Here is an 18,108-nt window from a genome sequence, read left to right as displayed (position 1 = left end):
TGACAAGAGAGATCACCCATCCACGGGCAGAGGGTCAGCATTAGGAAAACACACACCATATTTCAGTATTTCACATGGTTTTATTACAAAACAAGCAACAAAACAGGTTTAGAAAATTATTTTTTTGCTACATACCAATTAGGAGATCACATAAAATGAGAAGCGTAACAGTTTCCATGCACTCAGCTCAGTGCTTACAGTGAGTGCATTTCACAGCTGAAACGTACTGGTTCAAAACACAAAATCATGCCACACTTCAATAAGCAGTGGGGGAGAGGTCAAACAGTCTATTTTTGCTAACATTAGCTTTATTCAAATTCTACTTAGCATGAGTGACTGTAACTGACTGCTGCAGGCAATAACAGAAAAAAGGAGTAAGAAAAGAAAAGTGATGTTGGTTGAAAAGATTTACTAAACTATCCATTTTTGACATGTTCAAAGTTTATAAACAAAGCTCACTTGGGAAACTCGATTTCCAAAATGCTGTTACTGGTCAGCAGTGAAAACAAACATCAAATCCCACTGCTCAACTACTGAATCTATTTAGGTCCTTTTAGCCCATATGAGCGCAGTTATATTCAGCAAGGAAAAAAAAAAAAAAAACCTTTTGCTTCAAGTGAACTACAGAGCTGGGCCTTACCTCTGCTCTTTCTCATATGAGTGAGCAGCTCAGCATTCTACTCAGAAATAAATATATACCTTTCAATATTTTGACCTGAGTCTACTCTACACCTTAGTAGGTTTATGATGTCTCCCAGGATGCAAAAAGTCAAACCATGTTTACCAACCACCAACTGAGCTTGAGTAAGCAAATCCTTAAGCTCTCAAGAATAGTGGATGGCAAATAGTTCAATTATAGGGAAGACCACCTGTAATACTGTTACACAAACTGGATCAAGATCATTTCAATAGTCTTATGAAAACAGCACAACCCAAGAAGGTTTTTATTCCACAAAGAAAATGGCAGTACCTTTTTTGGTTCCTTTTTTTTAACTCAGATTTATTCCAGAGCCTGTGCATTTAACCACTAACCTATACTGCATCCCTGCCCTATTTTTTCCATCTGGTTCCATAGACATTTAAAGCCAAATGCTTTGACTATATATGCACTATCTTTGGCTCACATGTGTAGTGACGTTAAAAAGTTGTGATGTGAAATTGGCCAGAAGGTAAGAAATATGGACACAAAAGGAATTCTGAAATAAGGTTTGAGAATGAGAATGCTTACAGACTTCACTGAAGATAATTCTATTTATCTGGTGTTGGAACTACATTAGCAATGTTCTCACTTGGTATTCCCAAGTATTTGCCAACTAAAGTCCTTGTTTTCCTTCTATCATAATAATATAATCTAGATTTATAAGTATGTTTAATTTAACACATTCGTAAAATAGACCCTACTGAAATAAGAAACATATCAGCTTAATATAATGGCCAATTAATTCAGCAGGCGTATTCTAGCAGAGAGTTTATTTAACAAAAGAGAAATGGGTACATTTTCACAGCTTAAACACCAAAAGATGACAGCTTTCATGAGTTAGGGAATGTTTAAAGGGATCTCAAAATTTCCTAACTTATTTTTGTTAGTGCAAATATCACTTATTGTGTATTTTCTTTGACCTAGCCAAAGAAGTTTCTTGAGGAAAATTTGAAGATGAAATCAGAGACAAGGAGCTTTAAGAATCTGAAATGACTACTTATCAGACTACTTGAAGCTGTAACCTCGGTCACTCATAAATAACTAACTCCCAAACCACAGATTTCTGAGGACAACCGTCTACAAGAGTCTGCAAAAAAGAGAAGAGAGAGAGAGAGAGAGAGATCCAGTACTAGATGTCTTTTTTCTACCAGGACCACTAGGCCAAACAATTTAAGTGAAGAATAGCTCCAGTGCAGTGCGGTCAAGAAAAGTTCTCAACATGACATAGACTTCAAGGGAGTTACACTGCCTGCAAGGAACACAGATTTCCCTCAAGCCCCTAAGGATTTCTGATGACATGTTTTTGCCTCTGTATTAGATCTAGACATAAGGAAGCGGAAGGGACTGACTTAGGTAAAAACACATCTCTCGGTATCTTCCTCTAGTGATTGATTTTTAATTTAAAGGTAATTAGCTGATCTAGCTGATAAAAGGCATAGACAGAAATGAGTCAGTTTTTCTCTCCCTTTAGGGCACCCCGATAAGTTAGCAGTTCACCACATAAGTTGGACAAATTCTCCCAGGGACACTGGAAATAGTATCTTCTTGTCAAATGAAAGAAGGTACACCTAAAAATCTGGGTGGGAAATGCAATCTACGCTCTTCTACCTGGGAAATCTCTAGTCAGCAATGCAGAGCCTCTAAATCAATGTCACTTTGCATAGTTTCTATTTTATTAAAAATATAAATACCTCTCAAGATTATCCTCGTATCTCTTCACTATTAAGTACTGGGAACCTTATCTGGTCACAAGGTTTGATCATGCAAGTACACAAGGCTTCATTCAAAGGGCAACAGAAAGAGTAGAAAGAAAGCAAATCTGCCAGGTTATATAATATACAGCACTTAAAATTAGACTAATATCAGCCCACTGAAGAGCTATGAAGTAAGGATTCAAGAAATCTGTCTGTGCTAAAACAGACCTTTTCTTCTGTCTGGAAAACACGGATCAGAAAAGTCTGTCTGGATGAAGTTTATCTGGATGCCCGTCTTTTCCCAGGACCTGCTCTAAAGCAATTCTAACACCCTAAAATAGAGATCTGATCTCTCACGCAAGGGAATTATCCTACACTTGTCAACCCTCCAAACTTCCAAATAATGCCATAGCAATGGAAATGTCTGCTCTAGTCTCAACAGTCGTAACTTTCAACACTGATAAACCCATCCCCAGGGCCTGACACAGAAACTGCGTGGGCAGGTCTATCATTCACACTGACAATATTTGGGGTCATAGACAAGAACAGAGTAATTCCCAAAATTGGCTGATACGCTGAGATTGACTCTTACCCCATACCTTACACGAGATTCCCTATTTCTTCCCCTACAGAAGTCCCCTGAGAGGATCTACCCTCGTAGACATTCTGAGAGCTCCCTGCCAGCCCCCAGATTTTAACACCTCCCTTCAGAATGTATCCCAGGCAAGCCAGCTGGGTTAGTTACGACCTTCCTACTTCACAGTCAGACCTCAGCCAATAAATAAGAATTGGACAAACCAGATGACTGGCCCAAGATTCTGTGCCTGGCCTGGAAAGTAAAGGAAGGAACTACAACTAGGACAAGGAAACAAAACTTGGTTAGGGATGAAATTGCACTCCCAACCTTCTCTCACCAGGAAGACCTTCGAACAGTCAAAGTAGAGGCAACCTGTTGTCTACTGAGCATGCCTACAGGTCCAACCTAGTGATTTTTCCAAGTTGAATATGCTGTATTGATATTAAAAAAAAAAAAAAAAAAACAGGCCAGCTGGATGGGCCCCTCCCACATAGCATCCACAGGAATATGAGTGCCAAAGGGTCTCTGACTGTCCTCCAAAATGTAGGGAAACTGAGTCATGGCCTCCTTTTCTTGAGTCCTCCCCCCTCCCAGGGCACTGTGCCCTATCACACATCAGAAGTCCGTATGCTCTCATCATCAAGGCTGAACAGAAATGGTTTCTCCTTGGGGTGCTGGGGCTCCGACCTGTGCCTTATCCGGGAGCTGGGCAACACCCCAGAAGTACTGCTCTCCCCAAGCCGGGGCATGAACAAAGAGTCCCCAGGAGTCTCTTCAGCTGGAAGCAGCTTGTCCCCGGCCTGTGGGACGGGGGTCCAGGGTTGCCAGGAGGAAGCCACAGAGGGGGCTTTGCAGAGAGCTTTTTTCTCTTCCATAGGTGGCCGCCCCCTACACAGGACAGAGTTGGGCCCCCCTGAGAGGCCAGAGCTTCCAGAGCGAGTCAAAGAGATGGATCTAGAAAAGGACATATCCTACAAAAATAAAAGGGAAGAAAAAAACAAAGGAAAATAAGGCCTTTCCTGACAATGTTTATCCCAAAGCCCCAGGAAGAACACCCACCCATGATCACCCCCTCATAGGTCCAGAGGCACTGGTCTACAGAAATCAAGTCTGACCAACAGAATTCACCCCAGATGTGTCAAGGTCGGCCGACACAGAGAGACGTGTAGAACACATCACAGGCTCTGTCTCTTTACCCAACCCTACACCTCACCTCTTTCCAACAACAAAAAAACAAAAACAAAAAATAAAATTTTGTACCTAAACCAGCAGAAAGAGGAAACAAACAAGACAGCCTGAGGCTTCGGCTGCTTCCAGGGACAGAGTGCTTGGCTGCATCACCAAATAAAACCTGCCCACTCAGAGAGAATTCATCTCTAAGTTGACAGTGACCATGTACCAGAAAGGAAATGACTTACTCTGGGGTGGCACTTGAGGGCCTGAACAGCTGCCCCGATCTCCTTAATCCAGCTGTGCATGTCTTCTGGACTGTCCGCCTGCAAAACAGCCTTAGCACTTAGGGAGAAATGTTTGGCATTATGATTTCAGCTCACAAGTCTGTGGTTCAATTCTAAGTTTATAAAACCACACCATTAGAGCTGGAAGGAGCCCAGAGATCATGTCATCCAGTGGCTCTCAGACTTTTGAGGACATTTGTTTCCAGCAAACTCATATTTGACACCCCATAAATAAAACAGCTCCACGTGGGGCAAAGGCCATTCCTGCTGAAGCCCCTCACCCTCTCTGGAACACAACCGGCCTTTACAGAAAAGGAAAATGGGGGTTTTTTGTTGTTGTTGTTTCTTTTTTTAAGATTCCATTTATTCATTTGACACAGAAAGACACAGCGAGAACAGGAACACAAGCAGGGCGAGTGGGAGAGGGAGAAGCAGGCTTCCGGCCGAGCAGAGAGCCCGATGCGGGGCTCGATCCCAGGACCCTGGGATCATGACCTGAGCTGAAGGCAGACGCTTAACGACTGAGCCACCCAGGCGCCCCAGAAAAGGAAAATGTTGAGCCAAAGCTCAACACTTACGGTTGGTCTAGATTCCAGTTCTCCTGACTCCCAATGCAGGCATCTTTCTACCACAGCTATCCAAACAGAATAATCCCTTTTTCAACTCCAGTCCCGCCAAGGCCAAATCCTCTGCAAATTCTCCAAGATACATATTATCTCCAGGAACAAGGCTTCCCTCAGAGAACAAGCGACCTGGGTCTGTCCAGACTCCATCCAGGCCTGGAGAGTTGGTAGACTCGGAGCACCAAGCTTACCATCCTGCAGGACACTGCTGAGCCCTTAAAAAGCATATCCCCCAGAAATACCTACCAACCCCAGAAGGGGGCAGCAGCGGCTCTATGAAGAAAGGAAAATCAAATGGCCAAGCGGCGGCAGGTGGAGCCCTCAGAATTCTCAGCGCCTTCCAGCTTTACAGGGGTTGCATTCAAGTGAACCTAGCAAAGGTTTGCTGCGGCCCTCCTCGGTCTTACACGTGGCATCAGGTGCCAGGCACAGAGATGAGACCAAGACCAAATCCCTGACCTCCAGAAATTTCCATTTGTTAATCTCTCTCTGCTCCCTGTGCCTTCCCCTAACAGCCCTACCCAAAATTACAAGTGTGTGCCTTTTCCTAAGCAAGGTATATATAAACGCCACACTCCAGCCTGCAAAATTCCCTACATAGGCCCCTCACTTTCCCCAACCCCCAGATGATTCTTTCATGTTGCACTGTATCAGAATAAAACACGACTAGTTTTTTTTTTTAAATCCTCAAACTGGTGCTCCTACCCCTTTCTGTCACCCCAAACAAACCCTCATGAGTTAGGTGTGTGCAGAAGACACTTAAAAAGAAATGGTTTCAGGGGCGCCTGGGTGGCTCAGTCGGTTAGGTGTCTGCCTTCCGCTCAGGTCATGATCTCAGGGTCCTGGGATGGAGCCCCGTGTGGGGCTCCCAGCTCAGCGGGGAGTCTGCTTGTCCCTCTGCCTCTGCCCTCCCCCCATTCCTGCTCCCTCTCACACTCTCTCTTCTCAAATAAATAAATGGAATCTTTAAAAAAAGAAAAGAAAAGAAAAGAAATAGTTTCACATCCTGGCACACTGGGTTAAGCGGGTATAGCAACAAGGTGAACACCTCTCTCACATGCTAGAGCTGCAAATTCCCTGTATTCTCTCTCCCCTGGGCTTTTCCCAGTTGTGTGACAACCTGGTGGTTGGTTTTCCAAGAAAAAGATAAATCCATCCCTAGTCCAAGAAGATAAACAGGATAAGCTGTCCAAGATTCTTCCAGAAGTTATTTTACTAATCTCAGGGCTAGCCTGTTCCACAAGTAGAGCCACTGGGAAAATGCAATGAACTCATTTAGGTAAAGCACTCTGAACACAAAGTATTAGTTATTGCTGTTATTATTATTACATGAGGGACACAAATGAAGCCTTAAATTCCAACACTATGTATAGAACATGTATATGTTAATTGGCCTCTCCCTGAAACTTTTTTTCTGTTTCCTCATACTCAAACTGCAGGTAATTCCTGCCTAAGGATCAAATTGTCCAGATCAAATAAGATAACATATTTGGCTACTTTGAGTTGAATGAGATGGAGGTAGTTAAACTGTCCACTAGTAGAAAAGCATTTCTCAGAGATTTTCCTTCTAGGGAGACAGAGGATTCGGTAGGGAGAAATGTCAGAGGATCGGGAGACATGGAGATAGGAGCTGAGGGAGAGACAAACGTTTCCCACATCATGCAGGAGGTCCAGGATTTTCATGAAACAGACTGCACAATCCACATGATGCCAGTTTCCAGGGCTATTAAGCTACTTGTACCCCTTCCACCACCCAAGCACAACACAGCAACCCCCACGTCAAATGTCCCACAAGCCACAGGCCACCTATCTGTCCTTTGAGACCCCACCAATGCCCTCATATGTCTCTCCAGGAACCCACCACACCACGAGCCTAGTGGTCTTCACCCCAGTCTCCATCTAGCAAGGAGCCACTGAGGAAGAGAAAACTAGGCACCACCTGACTTAACATCTGGGGAGTCAGACACAAGAATCAAAACCCTCTAAAACACATTTAAATTGTTTCCAATTCCCCTCTCATGTAAGTAACGCTACTATTCACATCTTTGTGCACAAAGCTTTTTTTCATTCTTACGATTCTTCAGCTCCTGGGAAAATTACTAAAGAATATGCATTCTTTTAAGGCTCTTGTTACATCTGGCCAGAGAGATTTCTGGCCAAAAAGACAGATTTCACTTGCCACCAATATATTATTTTTTATGTGCACCCTTGCTAGAATTAAGTATTACAATTTTTAAAGACTTTGCGAACATGATGGGCAAAATAAATCTGTCTTAAAACATTTAGTAATTGGGGCACCTGGGTGGCTCAGTCGTTAAGCATCTGCCTTCGGCTCAGGTCATGATCCCGGGGTCCTGGGATTGAGTCCCACATCAGGCTCCCTGCTCTGCAGGAAGCCTGCTTCTCCCTCTCCCACTCCCCCTGCTTGTGTTCTCTCTCTGGCTGTCTCTCTCTCTGTCAAATAAATAAAATCTTTTTTAAAAAATTTAGTAATTAATAAAGATGGAAACTGTTTGCTAATTATGTTTTTTCCCCAATTCTCTAATCCTGCTTAAGGACATTTTCTGTCAGATAACCTATAGAGTTAATCCAGCCAGAAGGATAGTAATGAACATTAGTAAGCATTATTTTAATGTTTAACAAATGTTATTTTAAATATTATTCAGGGGGTGCCTAGGTGGCTCAGTCAGTTAAGCATCCGACTCTTGATCTCAGCTCAGGTCTCAATCTCACAGTCGTGAGTTCAAGCCCTGTGTTGGGCTCCACACTGGGTATGGAGTCTACTTAAAAAATAATAATATAAAATAAAATATTATTTAAATAGACAAGCAAATACTGTGATAAGAATGAGAAAAAAGACTATCACTTTATTGAGATCACAACTGTAATCTCTATTAGTAGTTTTAGAACTTGGATTCACTGGCAACAAAAATTCAGTGAAACCTTAAAAACTGTATGCAAACATATGGCGTATGTGTATGTCTACCTTTAACGGAAAGCCTGTGTTTAGCTTTCCTCAAAAACCCAAAAACATCTTAAAACACCATCACAAAGGTGAACCAGAAGTAAAAAATAGAGCTGAAGTCCACGCACCCCATGATGAATTATGAAAAGTCTAAAAGATGCTTAAAACTCAGTAGAACAAAAGGGGAATTGCCACGCTCATACCTTCATCTCTTCCTGGCATGCTTAAGTGTGTGCATTTGTTTCTGGCACTTGGTTAGAAAGAAAAAGTAGGGTTTCTGTCCTTGAGAACAGTTTTTGAGGTGAGAGGAATAAAGGATACTAAAAGGAATCATGGCAGCCTGAGGTTTATTGTAGTCCAATGAGCTTTTTTACTGAGCACCTACAATAAACCCAGTACCATAACAGATGCAAGGGTTTGAAGCAATGAATTCCAGAGGTCATGAGTAACAGGCCTCCAGTACCTACCGGGGTGGCTTCTGCTGCAGCTGTCCAACATTTGTACGATGCTCCTTCTGCATTCTATTCCCCACCTCTGTGCTGCCCCCCTTCCAAAAGCTAATAATCCCTGCCCTCTTCCCAGGACCCAATCCCGTTTTTAGACACAGCCCGGCCACATCCAACTGTCTAGGCTGTATACTACATAGTTCTGAGTGATGTCATTCACCCTATAGTCTAAATTAAAACAGTACGTATCCAAAGAGTTCTAGCTCAACACTCCGCAATCCACACGGGAGCCCTCTTATTACTATTCTTATCCTGACACGGACCCCTAGTTCTGGCAACTGGGCTTATGCCAAGTTACCCAAACCAGCCTGCACTACATTTCTCATCTAGAATAACTAAATCCTCTAACATAATACCCCTGACCTTCTATGACTGGGAAAGAGAGAAATGGTGAACTCTGCATGCCTTGTATTCCAAGGACTGAAATCTCATCTTGAATCTTTGCCCAGAACTGAGAACCGTCTACAGGCTGATAAGTTTGCTGACTCGCCAAGCTTAGATACCTGATTACTGCCAGATCCTGGATCTTGGTCACCATGATCCACCTGCCATGACAGCCAGTCCCCCCAAGCTGGTCTCTCCTGGTTATCTATGGCCACACCCTCTACATCTTGGGCTCTGCACCAAGCTGCTTTTATTTTTTTTATATACTTTTTTTCAATTTAAATTCAATTAATAACATATGATGTTATTATTGGTTTCTGGGGTAGAGGTCAGTGACTCATCAGTCTTATATAACACCCAGTGCTCATTCCATCACGTGCCCTCCTTAATGTCCAGCACCCAGGTACCCCATTCCCCCTCCCTTCTCCCCTCCAGCACCCCTCAGTCTATTTCCCATGATTAAGAGTCTCTTATGGTTTGTCTCCCTCTCTGATTTCGTACCAAGCCGCTTTTAAACAACACAAGGGAGTAGATCCTGATCTAGCACCTGATTAGGGGCCTCCTAATCAGTTCCACAATTCAGGTTTATGATCTCAAACAAATAATTTACCTTCAGACACTCCGTTTCCTCATCTGTAAAATGGAGATGGCCTCAGAGATTGCTGAGAAGTTAAGTGATATGCTGCCTGTAAACTCCTTAGCACCATGCCTCTCACAGCTGAGTGTCCAACAAACGGTAGCATCCCAGGGTTCAAATTATACGTAAGCGTGACATAGAAGGCATGTGTGACAGAAGGTAAATGACCAACACCTCAGCAGTTGGAAGCCAGCGCCATGTTGTCGCCCAAGCCTCCGTGCCCTGTCCAAGGAGCCTGTTTGCTCTGCCTCCAGCTGCCCGGCTCTCTGGGCTAGCTTCCCTGGATACCGAGCATACGTGGTTCTTTCAGGCAGATTTACTGAACATACACTAGGAAGCAGGTCAGAATGCCACTGAGGCACGGTGGCAAAAGTTGCTGGCACCACGCTGTAGGAGGAATCATTCTATGCTTTTACCTTTTGCATGAGACACAATTTTTCCTTGGAACAAATGACTGACTATCTGTCAAACTTACTCAGACTTAGGCATATGGTGGACTCTTTCTCAAAAATGAATGAAAGTAGTCCATTTAGTCAAGCAAAATCATGAAAGTATTTTTTTGCAGATGATGAATTTTGAGGTCTCAAACAAAATTAGAATTCCAAAAAGTGGTATCCCTCTCCATAAGCTTGACAGCTTTCTGTATTTAACAACTTTGTTGATGAGGATCCTTGTGGTGATATTAACAAAGGTGATTTTTTGATATTATATAATAAAGTGTGTCAACATTTGGAAGGTCTGCATACCTCAGTGGGACCACTATTTTCCTAATGACCAGCGCACACAGTTACAAAATCATGCACTGGTAAAAAGGATCCATTCAGAGTGCAAAACTGGCCAGTAGATTTTCACGTAAGACTATGAAAGTTTATGGATATTGATACTGGCTTCCAAATACCACATTGCACCTAAACATTAAGAAAATACCACTTGTCAAGTTTTGATATAGAATCAGAGAAAAATATCCACAATTATCTGAAAAAGCTATTAAAATATTCCTTTTTTCCAAATACATATCTGCGTGAGGCCAGATTTTCTTCATATCCTTCAACCAAAACAACATATGGCCACAGATAGAACGCAGGAGCAGAGAGAGAATCCTGCTGTCCTCTAGTAAGCCAGCCATTAAAGAGATTTGCAGAAATGCAAAAAACAATGCTACTCTTGTTGCTTTTTTTGTTTTAGAAATATACCTGTTTTTCATAAGATATTACTTGTGTCAACATAAATGAGTTTTTAGTTGCTACTGACAGTAAATTAATACATATTCTTAAGGATTTTTACTCTATATTCTTCTCAATCTTCTGTTCTCTTTGAGTTAGGTGCCATTAACAGACTTGTCCATTCGCTCATTTGTTTATTTCAGGGTGATGCTAGTGTTCTGTTATCCCAGAAATGTGGGAGCAGAAGGCAAAAGAGGGTAGAAGTGATGAGAAGCTTCTGGTAAATGTGCACATGCTTTGTTCAAAAGTGTTTTGAACATTGTTTTTGTTGGAGTTCTTGTTTCCCAAATCACTCTCCCTCGTCCCAAGCTCTTTCCCAGCATAATCTTTCACTTGACAAATACTTATTTCATACCACCCATGTGTCAGGCACTGTCTCTCTGAGGACCTTCATAACATGTCAACTCGAATGTCCCACAGACACACTGCCAACTCAGAACCCCCAACACGAAGGCTGCCTTTCCGCTCACCAGTCCCTCCTCCCGTGCTCCGGTCTGAGGGACGGCTGCCATCAGGCACCCTGAGGCCCAGGCCAAACACCCAGCAGTGTCCTTACCTCCCCTGTCTCCCCTCACCCCACATCCAACCCACAACCAAGTCCCAGAAAATACTCTTCAACAGCTTTTAAATTGTCCACTTCTCTCCATCCTTCCTCGTTCAAGCTTCCTTCACCCGTGACCCGAATTACGACGACAGCCCCCAACCTGCCCTCCCTACCTTGTCCTGCCCTCCACCCTCCCTCATCCGCGTTTATACCGCACTGGGCCTGGAAACCCACAGCCAGCACACCAGTAACGCGGCTGGGTTGAGGGACATCACCTCCACTTCACAGATGAGGAAAACAAGGCTTGAAAGTTAGATCATTTGCCCAAGTAGTATTTTCAGAAGGCAGAGCTGACTGGACCACTCCCAGGGCTCCACCTCAAGGGGCCCTAACCTTCAGGATAAAGTACAAGCTCTTTGGCAAGGGCTGTAAGGCGTGGGCCCTCCGTGTGGGGGTCCGGTCTTGCATGTGCTCTGTGCTCCTTTATCTGTGTATCCTGTGTTCACACATGCTGTTCCCTCTGCCTGGGCCACTCTTCCCCCAACAGACTCAGTTTAGATGTGCCTTCCTTCAGGAAACCTCCCCTGACTCCCTGAGACAGGGGAAGGTGCCCTTTCTATGAGTTCCATGACAACCACCACTCACTGTAATGATAGCACTAACCACACTGGTTTTTTTGGTTTTTGCTTTTTTGTTTTTTATTCCCTCAGCCCCTTCAGTGAGGTTGTTCCATACTCATAATGCATTTAGGTTCTTTTGTCATCATCCACACGCCGTGCTCGAATCACCTGACCTCCTAAGTGATTTTTTTTAATTCACATATATTAAAGTTTTCTACTCTTTACCTTGTGCTATAAAGTTCTATTTCATGCATCCGCCACTAAAGTGTCATATAGTTTCACTGCCCTAACCCCCCCACAGCGTTCATCTACCCAACACTCCCTTCCCCCACCCCATCACACTGTTGCAATTGCGTTTACTTGACAACATCTCTCTCCCTCTGGTTCAGGATCTGTTCTCTTTAACAGTGTCCCCAGTATGAGGCAAAATGCCTGGCATTCTAAGGATACCCTGCATATGCCTGTTAAATGCAAGGACCAGAAACTGTTTTGAAACTACAGCTTAAACTTTGTCCCCAAATGACAATGGAACCAGCTCTAACAACCCCAGCAAAGCTAGCCACAGCTCCCTTATGCTCTCTCTTCCCCAGTGACACATGCTTGGGTCAATGAGCGGAGCCCACAGACAGTTAAAGCTGCCAGCATGTCTGCTCAGCTCGGGGGGCAGGAGGACCAGCTCGGAGGGGTCAGGATTATGGAGCTGCTGCCCAAGAAATGGGGTGCGGGGCCCTCTGGAAGGGATGGTACTTAATGGGGATTGACACCTGGAACAAAGAAAGGGCACTGGGAACCCTGAAAAGCCTCGGCTGGGGAGCCCCACATCTAAACCAACGCACTGCATGGCAGCCTGTATGCCAGAAATGAGGCATTATCATGATGCTGTGTGGATCGAGGCATGTTCCGTGGATTGCCAGGCCAGCTTGGGTAAGGACTTGGCACCGAGAGTTTAGGCCCTGCTCGGGGATCTGCTTTTCTAGCTCCTATGATTTGAGGAAGAGCTGGGAGAGCTCCAAAGCTGTGGGTGGAGGGAGAAGCTTCAGAGAGCTGAACTGTCAGAGCCCAAACAATGACTTTCTCTGTGCAGCTGGGCTTTGCACCTGGTGCCGGCACAGGGCCCTCTGGGCTTTTGTCCTTCCGCACACAGAGATGTCCACACAGGCGGGGCTTATAAATACCCTCCAAAGGAGAAGTGAAACCCCTGGCTAGTTCTCCTTTTCTCTGCTTAGCTGGCGCCCACCAGCTGAAAGCAGCTAGTACAAACTCGCATTCCCCAGTTCAGAGGCTCAACCTGCTCTCACTATTTTATGGGTGGGAAGCTTCTGGCAAACATCCTGTTTAGAATAAAATGGGACTCAGACTGACAATTGGGGGCTAAATTTACCACCTAGAAACTTTAAACTAAATAAAAGAGAAAGCAGAGGAAAGGGCGAGACCTTTTAGCACACCATTCACAGAGACAGAACACCAGTCTTCTCAGAGTGAGCTTTTTACCTGTATGTAGAAGGTCCTGGAGCTTGTTATGATTTCAAACAGGTTGTCCCTCATTAAGAGATCACTAGACAAAGAGAAAGAAAGTTACCAGGCATGGCCACGCACACATTGAGGACTTGATTCATCCTAAGTCAAGGCTCCAGAGCTTTGGGGGCTCCCAGGTCTTTCCTCCTCCAGTCTCTGCCTCAAAAAACAGGAGGGGGTCTCCTCTAGCTTCACTTCCTACAGGCTCCCGGGAGGTTTCACCATGCCCATGGGAACCCCACACATACACCCCACCGCCAGTTGTAACAAGATAAAGTTCCTTTCCCTCTAAAATCCTGCCTAATACCCACCACATCCCATAACACCTACAGTTGTGGGGAGAGGGGTATTTTTTATTATTTTCTAAAGATTTATGTATTCATTTGAGGGGGGGGCGCAGGGGAGGAGCAAAGAGAGAGGGAGGGGAGAGAATCTCAGGTAGACTACCCGCCGAGCTCAGAGCCCGACTCAGGGCTCCATGTGGGGCTCCAGACAGGGCTTGATCTCACGACCCTGAGATCATGACCCCAGCCGAAACCAAGACTCAGACACCTAACGAACTAAGCCACCAGGCGTCCCTGTGGGGTATTTTTTAGTGGCTAAGATGTATGGTTCTTTCTGCAAAGCACCGCTTTAAGTGGTTTTTTTTCAGGGTCAAGCAGATGAACATTTTATTGGTTTTATAAATATGTAAGTATAACTAATCAATTATTTATATATTACTATGAAGATATTATTTATATATAAATATAGAGAGAGAGTTTGACATATAACATTTTGTTAGTTTCAGGTATGCAACACAATGATCCAACATTTGTAGAGATTGTGAACTAATCACCACGAGAGGTCTAGCTGACATCCATCACCACACATAGCTACAAGTTCTTTTTTTCTTGTAATGAGAACTTTTAAGGTCTACTCTCTCAGCAATTTTCATATATACAATACAGCATTATTAATTATAGTTACCATACTGTACATTACATCCCTAGGACTTATCTATTTTATAAATGGAAGTTTGTACCTTTTGACCCCCCTTCACCCTTTTGCCCAACCCCCCCCCCCCGGCAACCACCAATCTGTTCTTTGAGTGCTTTTGTGTGTGCTGTCTCATCCAATCTTTACAACAATCCAATAAAGAACTTAAGATTTTACCTACCTTGCGGATGAGGAAACCCATGCTCAGAGAGGTTATCTGACTTGGCGCCAAAGTTAGTAAACAGCAGAGCAATGATTTGAACCCAGGTCTGACTTCAGAGTCTATGCTTTTAATTACTCCACTACCACTTGCCTCTCCTAAGGGAACCAACTCTCATTTCCAAAACCTTCAGCCCCACAAGCAGCCACCTTCTCAGAATTTAATGAAATTCCTGCTCTGTGGGGTGCTGGGTGGCTCAGTCGGTTAAGCATCTGACTTCGGTTCAGGTCATGATCCTGGGATCCTGGGATCCTGGGATCGAGCCCCATGTTGAGGTCCCCACTCACTGGGGAGTCTGTTTGTCCCTCTTCCTCTGCCACTCCCCCCTGCCCCGCACTCATGCATGCAATCGCGCTCTCTCTCTCCCTCAAATAAATAAAATCTTTAAAAAAAAAAAAAGAAAAGAAAGAAATGCCCCCTGTGTGCCACCCTGTCCTGGGCTGAGACAGGAAGCTAATGAGAAGTGGAAGGAGAGATCAGACTACTTTAAGATGCTTCAAACTGGGTGTGAGTTTGGGAAGAAGAATCCTGACTTCTGCAAGGAAGAAGGTGAGAAGTAGCTGGTGCTCAGTGACAAACCTCAAATCAGCCAAAATTATTTGCAGTGTTAAGTGCCTGCTGTGTGTATCCTGGTGCTGTGGGCAATACGTAAGAAGCACAAGGTCTACTTCCTTCCCAATAAAAGAACAAAAAAAAGCAAAACTATACAATTAGATGTCAGACTGTGTGTTGTATGCCAAGAGTGAGAATAATTCCAAAAAAGGACTGATCACAGGCAGAGTTGGCTTCGGGAATGAAGACTTGGAAGGACGTGGCAGGCACTGGGCCCGTGACATGGGCACCGGGCAGAGGAGGAATATGAGACTAAAGACCCACGTGGGAAGGGACAGCAAGACAGGGGTCAGAAGGACGTGGGGCCAAATCCCGACTCCACTTAGAGAAAAGGTATTTTAGGAATATTTTAAAATCTTTGTGAGCCTTTGTACCCCAACTGTAAAATGGAGATGAGAAGACCTCCCTTATCAGGCTGGCCAGCCCAACGATCAAGGTATAAAGTATACAAGGCATCTGCTACAACGTACGGCGTATAGAGGCCACTTGAAACACATTTCACTGACCATCATTACTGTCTGAGTAGAGATGGCTCTTCTTTCTGGCTAAAATGTGTTAGCTTCTTAAATTACTCACACACATACAGCACACTCATGTCATCAACTACTGAGGATGTGAACGCAAAGCAGGGAGGAAATCCCCGCCCTTATCACATCTACTTTCCAGGCTACGCGTCGCCTTTCAATTCGGTTCAGTTCAATTCGATTGAACTCAATTTAACAAATGTTTGAGGACTACACAGATGCCCTCAAGCTTCCTGACTGGGTCTGGGGAGGCCACACATTCTCAGAAGCCTGGAGTCCGCAGAGCCTTGCAGACTTCCTTCCCTGATGATCTTCAGCTCCCTTAATTCCTTCACTAAGAATTCAGTCTGGTTCTGGCAGCGAGGGACTCCGGCCAAGTGCGGAGCACTCTTGGGACTGAACGTCGTCTGGGCTCGCTAAGCTGCCCCACCATGCCCAGATAGCCAAACAGCTACCTGTCTGCATGGGCCCTCTGGAATCAGGGGAGGCAGGAACCGTCTCTGAGGATGAGCCATGTCCAATCTCTCCTCTGCCCACCATCAACGTCTGGAACCACACTTCTGAACTTCCATCTATGGCCACTTGCACAGATAACAAATTGCCACCGGGAACTTCCCTAATCTCTACTCTGCAACTGTCATTTTCAAGAGTCAGTACAGCCCCAGTTCAGTCCCTGCTCCCTTGGGTCATGTGGCATTTGTCGGCATGTGAGACCGTCCCATACCTCCACATGAGAACAGTCTGCCTGTTGCTAATCGCCTCCCTGATGATGCTGGCTTGGCTTTGCACCACCCGTGGGATGGAAAGACACAAACAGTCTCTAAAGACGGCAGACTGGGATGCTGGATGGCTCAGACAGTTAAGCATCTGCCTTTGGCTCAGGTCATGATCCCAGGGGTTCTGGGATCAAGTCCCACATTGGGCTCCCTGCTCGGTGGGGAGGCTGCTTCTCCCTCTACCTGCTGCTCCCCCTGCTTGTGCTCTCTCTGACAAATAAATAAATAAAATCTTAAAAAAAAAAAAAAAAAGCCTGCAGATTAAGGGGCAAAAAGAGGATTTCTAGATGCCCAGATACCCTTGGGTTTCTAAAGTTTAGTTCTAAGGGCATCCGTATCTGTAGGAGATACGGGAAGGCCCTTGCCTCAGGGCCCCAGATCGCAAACTCATCCCATACACTATGGCACACAGAAGGTAAACCATTTCCTAATGGGAAGTGGAAATGTCCAAAGGGAGTCACACACACAGAGCTGCTGTCAATCACCCTTGTGTTAAGGGGACATCAGGGACTTTGTCAAAAGGAGAAGAAGGCATAAGAAGGTCAGGGAAGAGGCACTGGCATCGCATTGATCTGACCAGAAGTGCTGATAAGTGAGAAACCTAAGGGCACAGTCCCCACTCGGAGTCCTCGGCCTCCTAGGCAATGAGCATCTAACACTTGAGAAGCAACCCAACACCAGTCTCTTCTTTCTTCCCAATATTCTTTCTTTTTCTCCACCAGAAAATTATTATATAGGCTCCACGCATCTCCTCAGGAGCCAGAGTAAGGTAGTGGGAAAAGATGAGCTTGCCCGGTATGGTCTCTTAGCTGCATCAGTTGGGATGTGATGAGATGTCAGCCCCTGTCATGTGCATGGAAGAACGTTCTCGAATAGAGCCTCAGAAGGGTAGTAAATGAAGATTTAAGCAGGCAAATGGGGGATTTTTATCAGAAAAGAATAAGCACAGATGATTACCCAGATTTGACCAGACACTCATGGGTCTTGAGAACGTCCTTGAGAAATATAGTGCGCAGTGGTTCTCGGTCCTGGCAGAAAAAATAAATAAAGAAAGATAAATGAGGCTATCCACATAATGCCACAACCCAGATAGACTGACCAACGTACCTCTCTGGTCAGAGTTGGTTGGCTAAAACCAGGATGCAAACAAGGCAAGGTCTCAAAATAACTATCAAGTGAGGAAAAATTCTAAGAAGGTACTCTGTGGCTCTGACCACAGAGCAGCTTGGTGCATAGCAGGAGGGAAGAAGATAAGGCCATGTTGCTGTATCAATGCAAAGATGTGCACACAAGAGAGATGGAAGTGGGACGGAGGCACCTCTTAAGCCCATGTGTGCGTCCGCATCTCTACTCACGCACACACACGTGAGTGTTATTCACAGGCCTCTTGCTTCCATGACCTGTCAGAAGGGCCCCAGAGCGACTACAAACCTGCTCACACTTGAAGTAGCAGATAGTAAAGTCATCAAGCGCAAAGAAGCGACGTTTCCAGCTCTTCCGCTGAAAATAAAAGTAAAGAGCAGGACGTTAAAAAGAGGCCCCAGCATTCAGGA

The 18,108-nt window shown here is 44.8% G+C and overlaps 1 protein-coding gene across 5 annotated transcripts in view; it reads right to left on the bottom strand.

Moving 5' to 3' along the window:
* Nucleotides 1-60: 60 nt before the first annotated feature.
* PLEKHA2 (pleckstrin homology domain containing A2) overlaps nt 61-18,108 on the bottom strand; it is a 74,762-nt gene continuing 56,714 nt past the window's right edge. For all 5 annotated transcript variants that reach the window (XM_028124086.2, XM_088020964.1, XM_028124084.2 and 2 more), the window contains 5 exons: nt 17,987-18,055; nt 17,513-17,583; nt 13,422-13,485; nt 4,390-4,467; nt 61-3,942 (listed from right to left, as the gene is read on the bottom strand). In XM_028124086.2, coding sequence (XP_027979887.1) covers nt 3,580-3,942; nt 4,390-4,467; nt 13,422-13,485; nt 17,513-17,583; nt 17,987-18,055 — 645 coding nt within the window. In that variant the 3' untranslated portion in view covers nt 61-3,579. The remainder of the gene's footprint in view (nt 3,943-4,389; nt 4,468-13,421; nt 13,486-17,512; nt 17,584-17,986; nt 18,056-18,108) is intronic.

This window comes from Eumetopias jubatus, unplaced genomic scaffold (assembly GCF_037043125.1).
Source record: "Eumetopias jubatus isolate StellerSeaLion01/CBP00866 unplaced genomic scaffold, mEumJub1_p1.0 scaffold_2, whole genome shotgun sequence".
Lineage (NCBI taxonomy): Eukaryota > Metazoa > Chordata > Mammalia > Carnivora > Otariidae > Eumetopias > Eumetopias jubatus.
The sequence above is the reverse complement of the archived record's forward strand: the minus strand, read 5'-3'. Positions and strand labels throughout refer to the sequence as shown.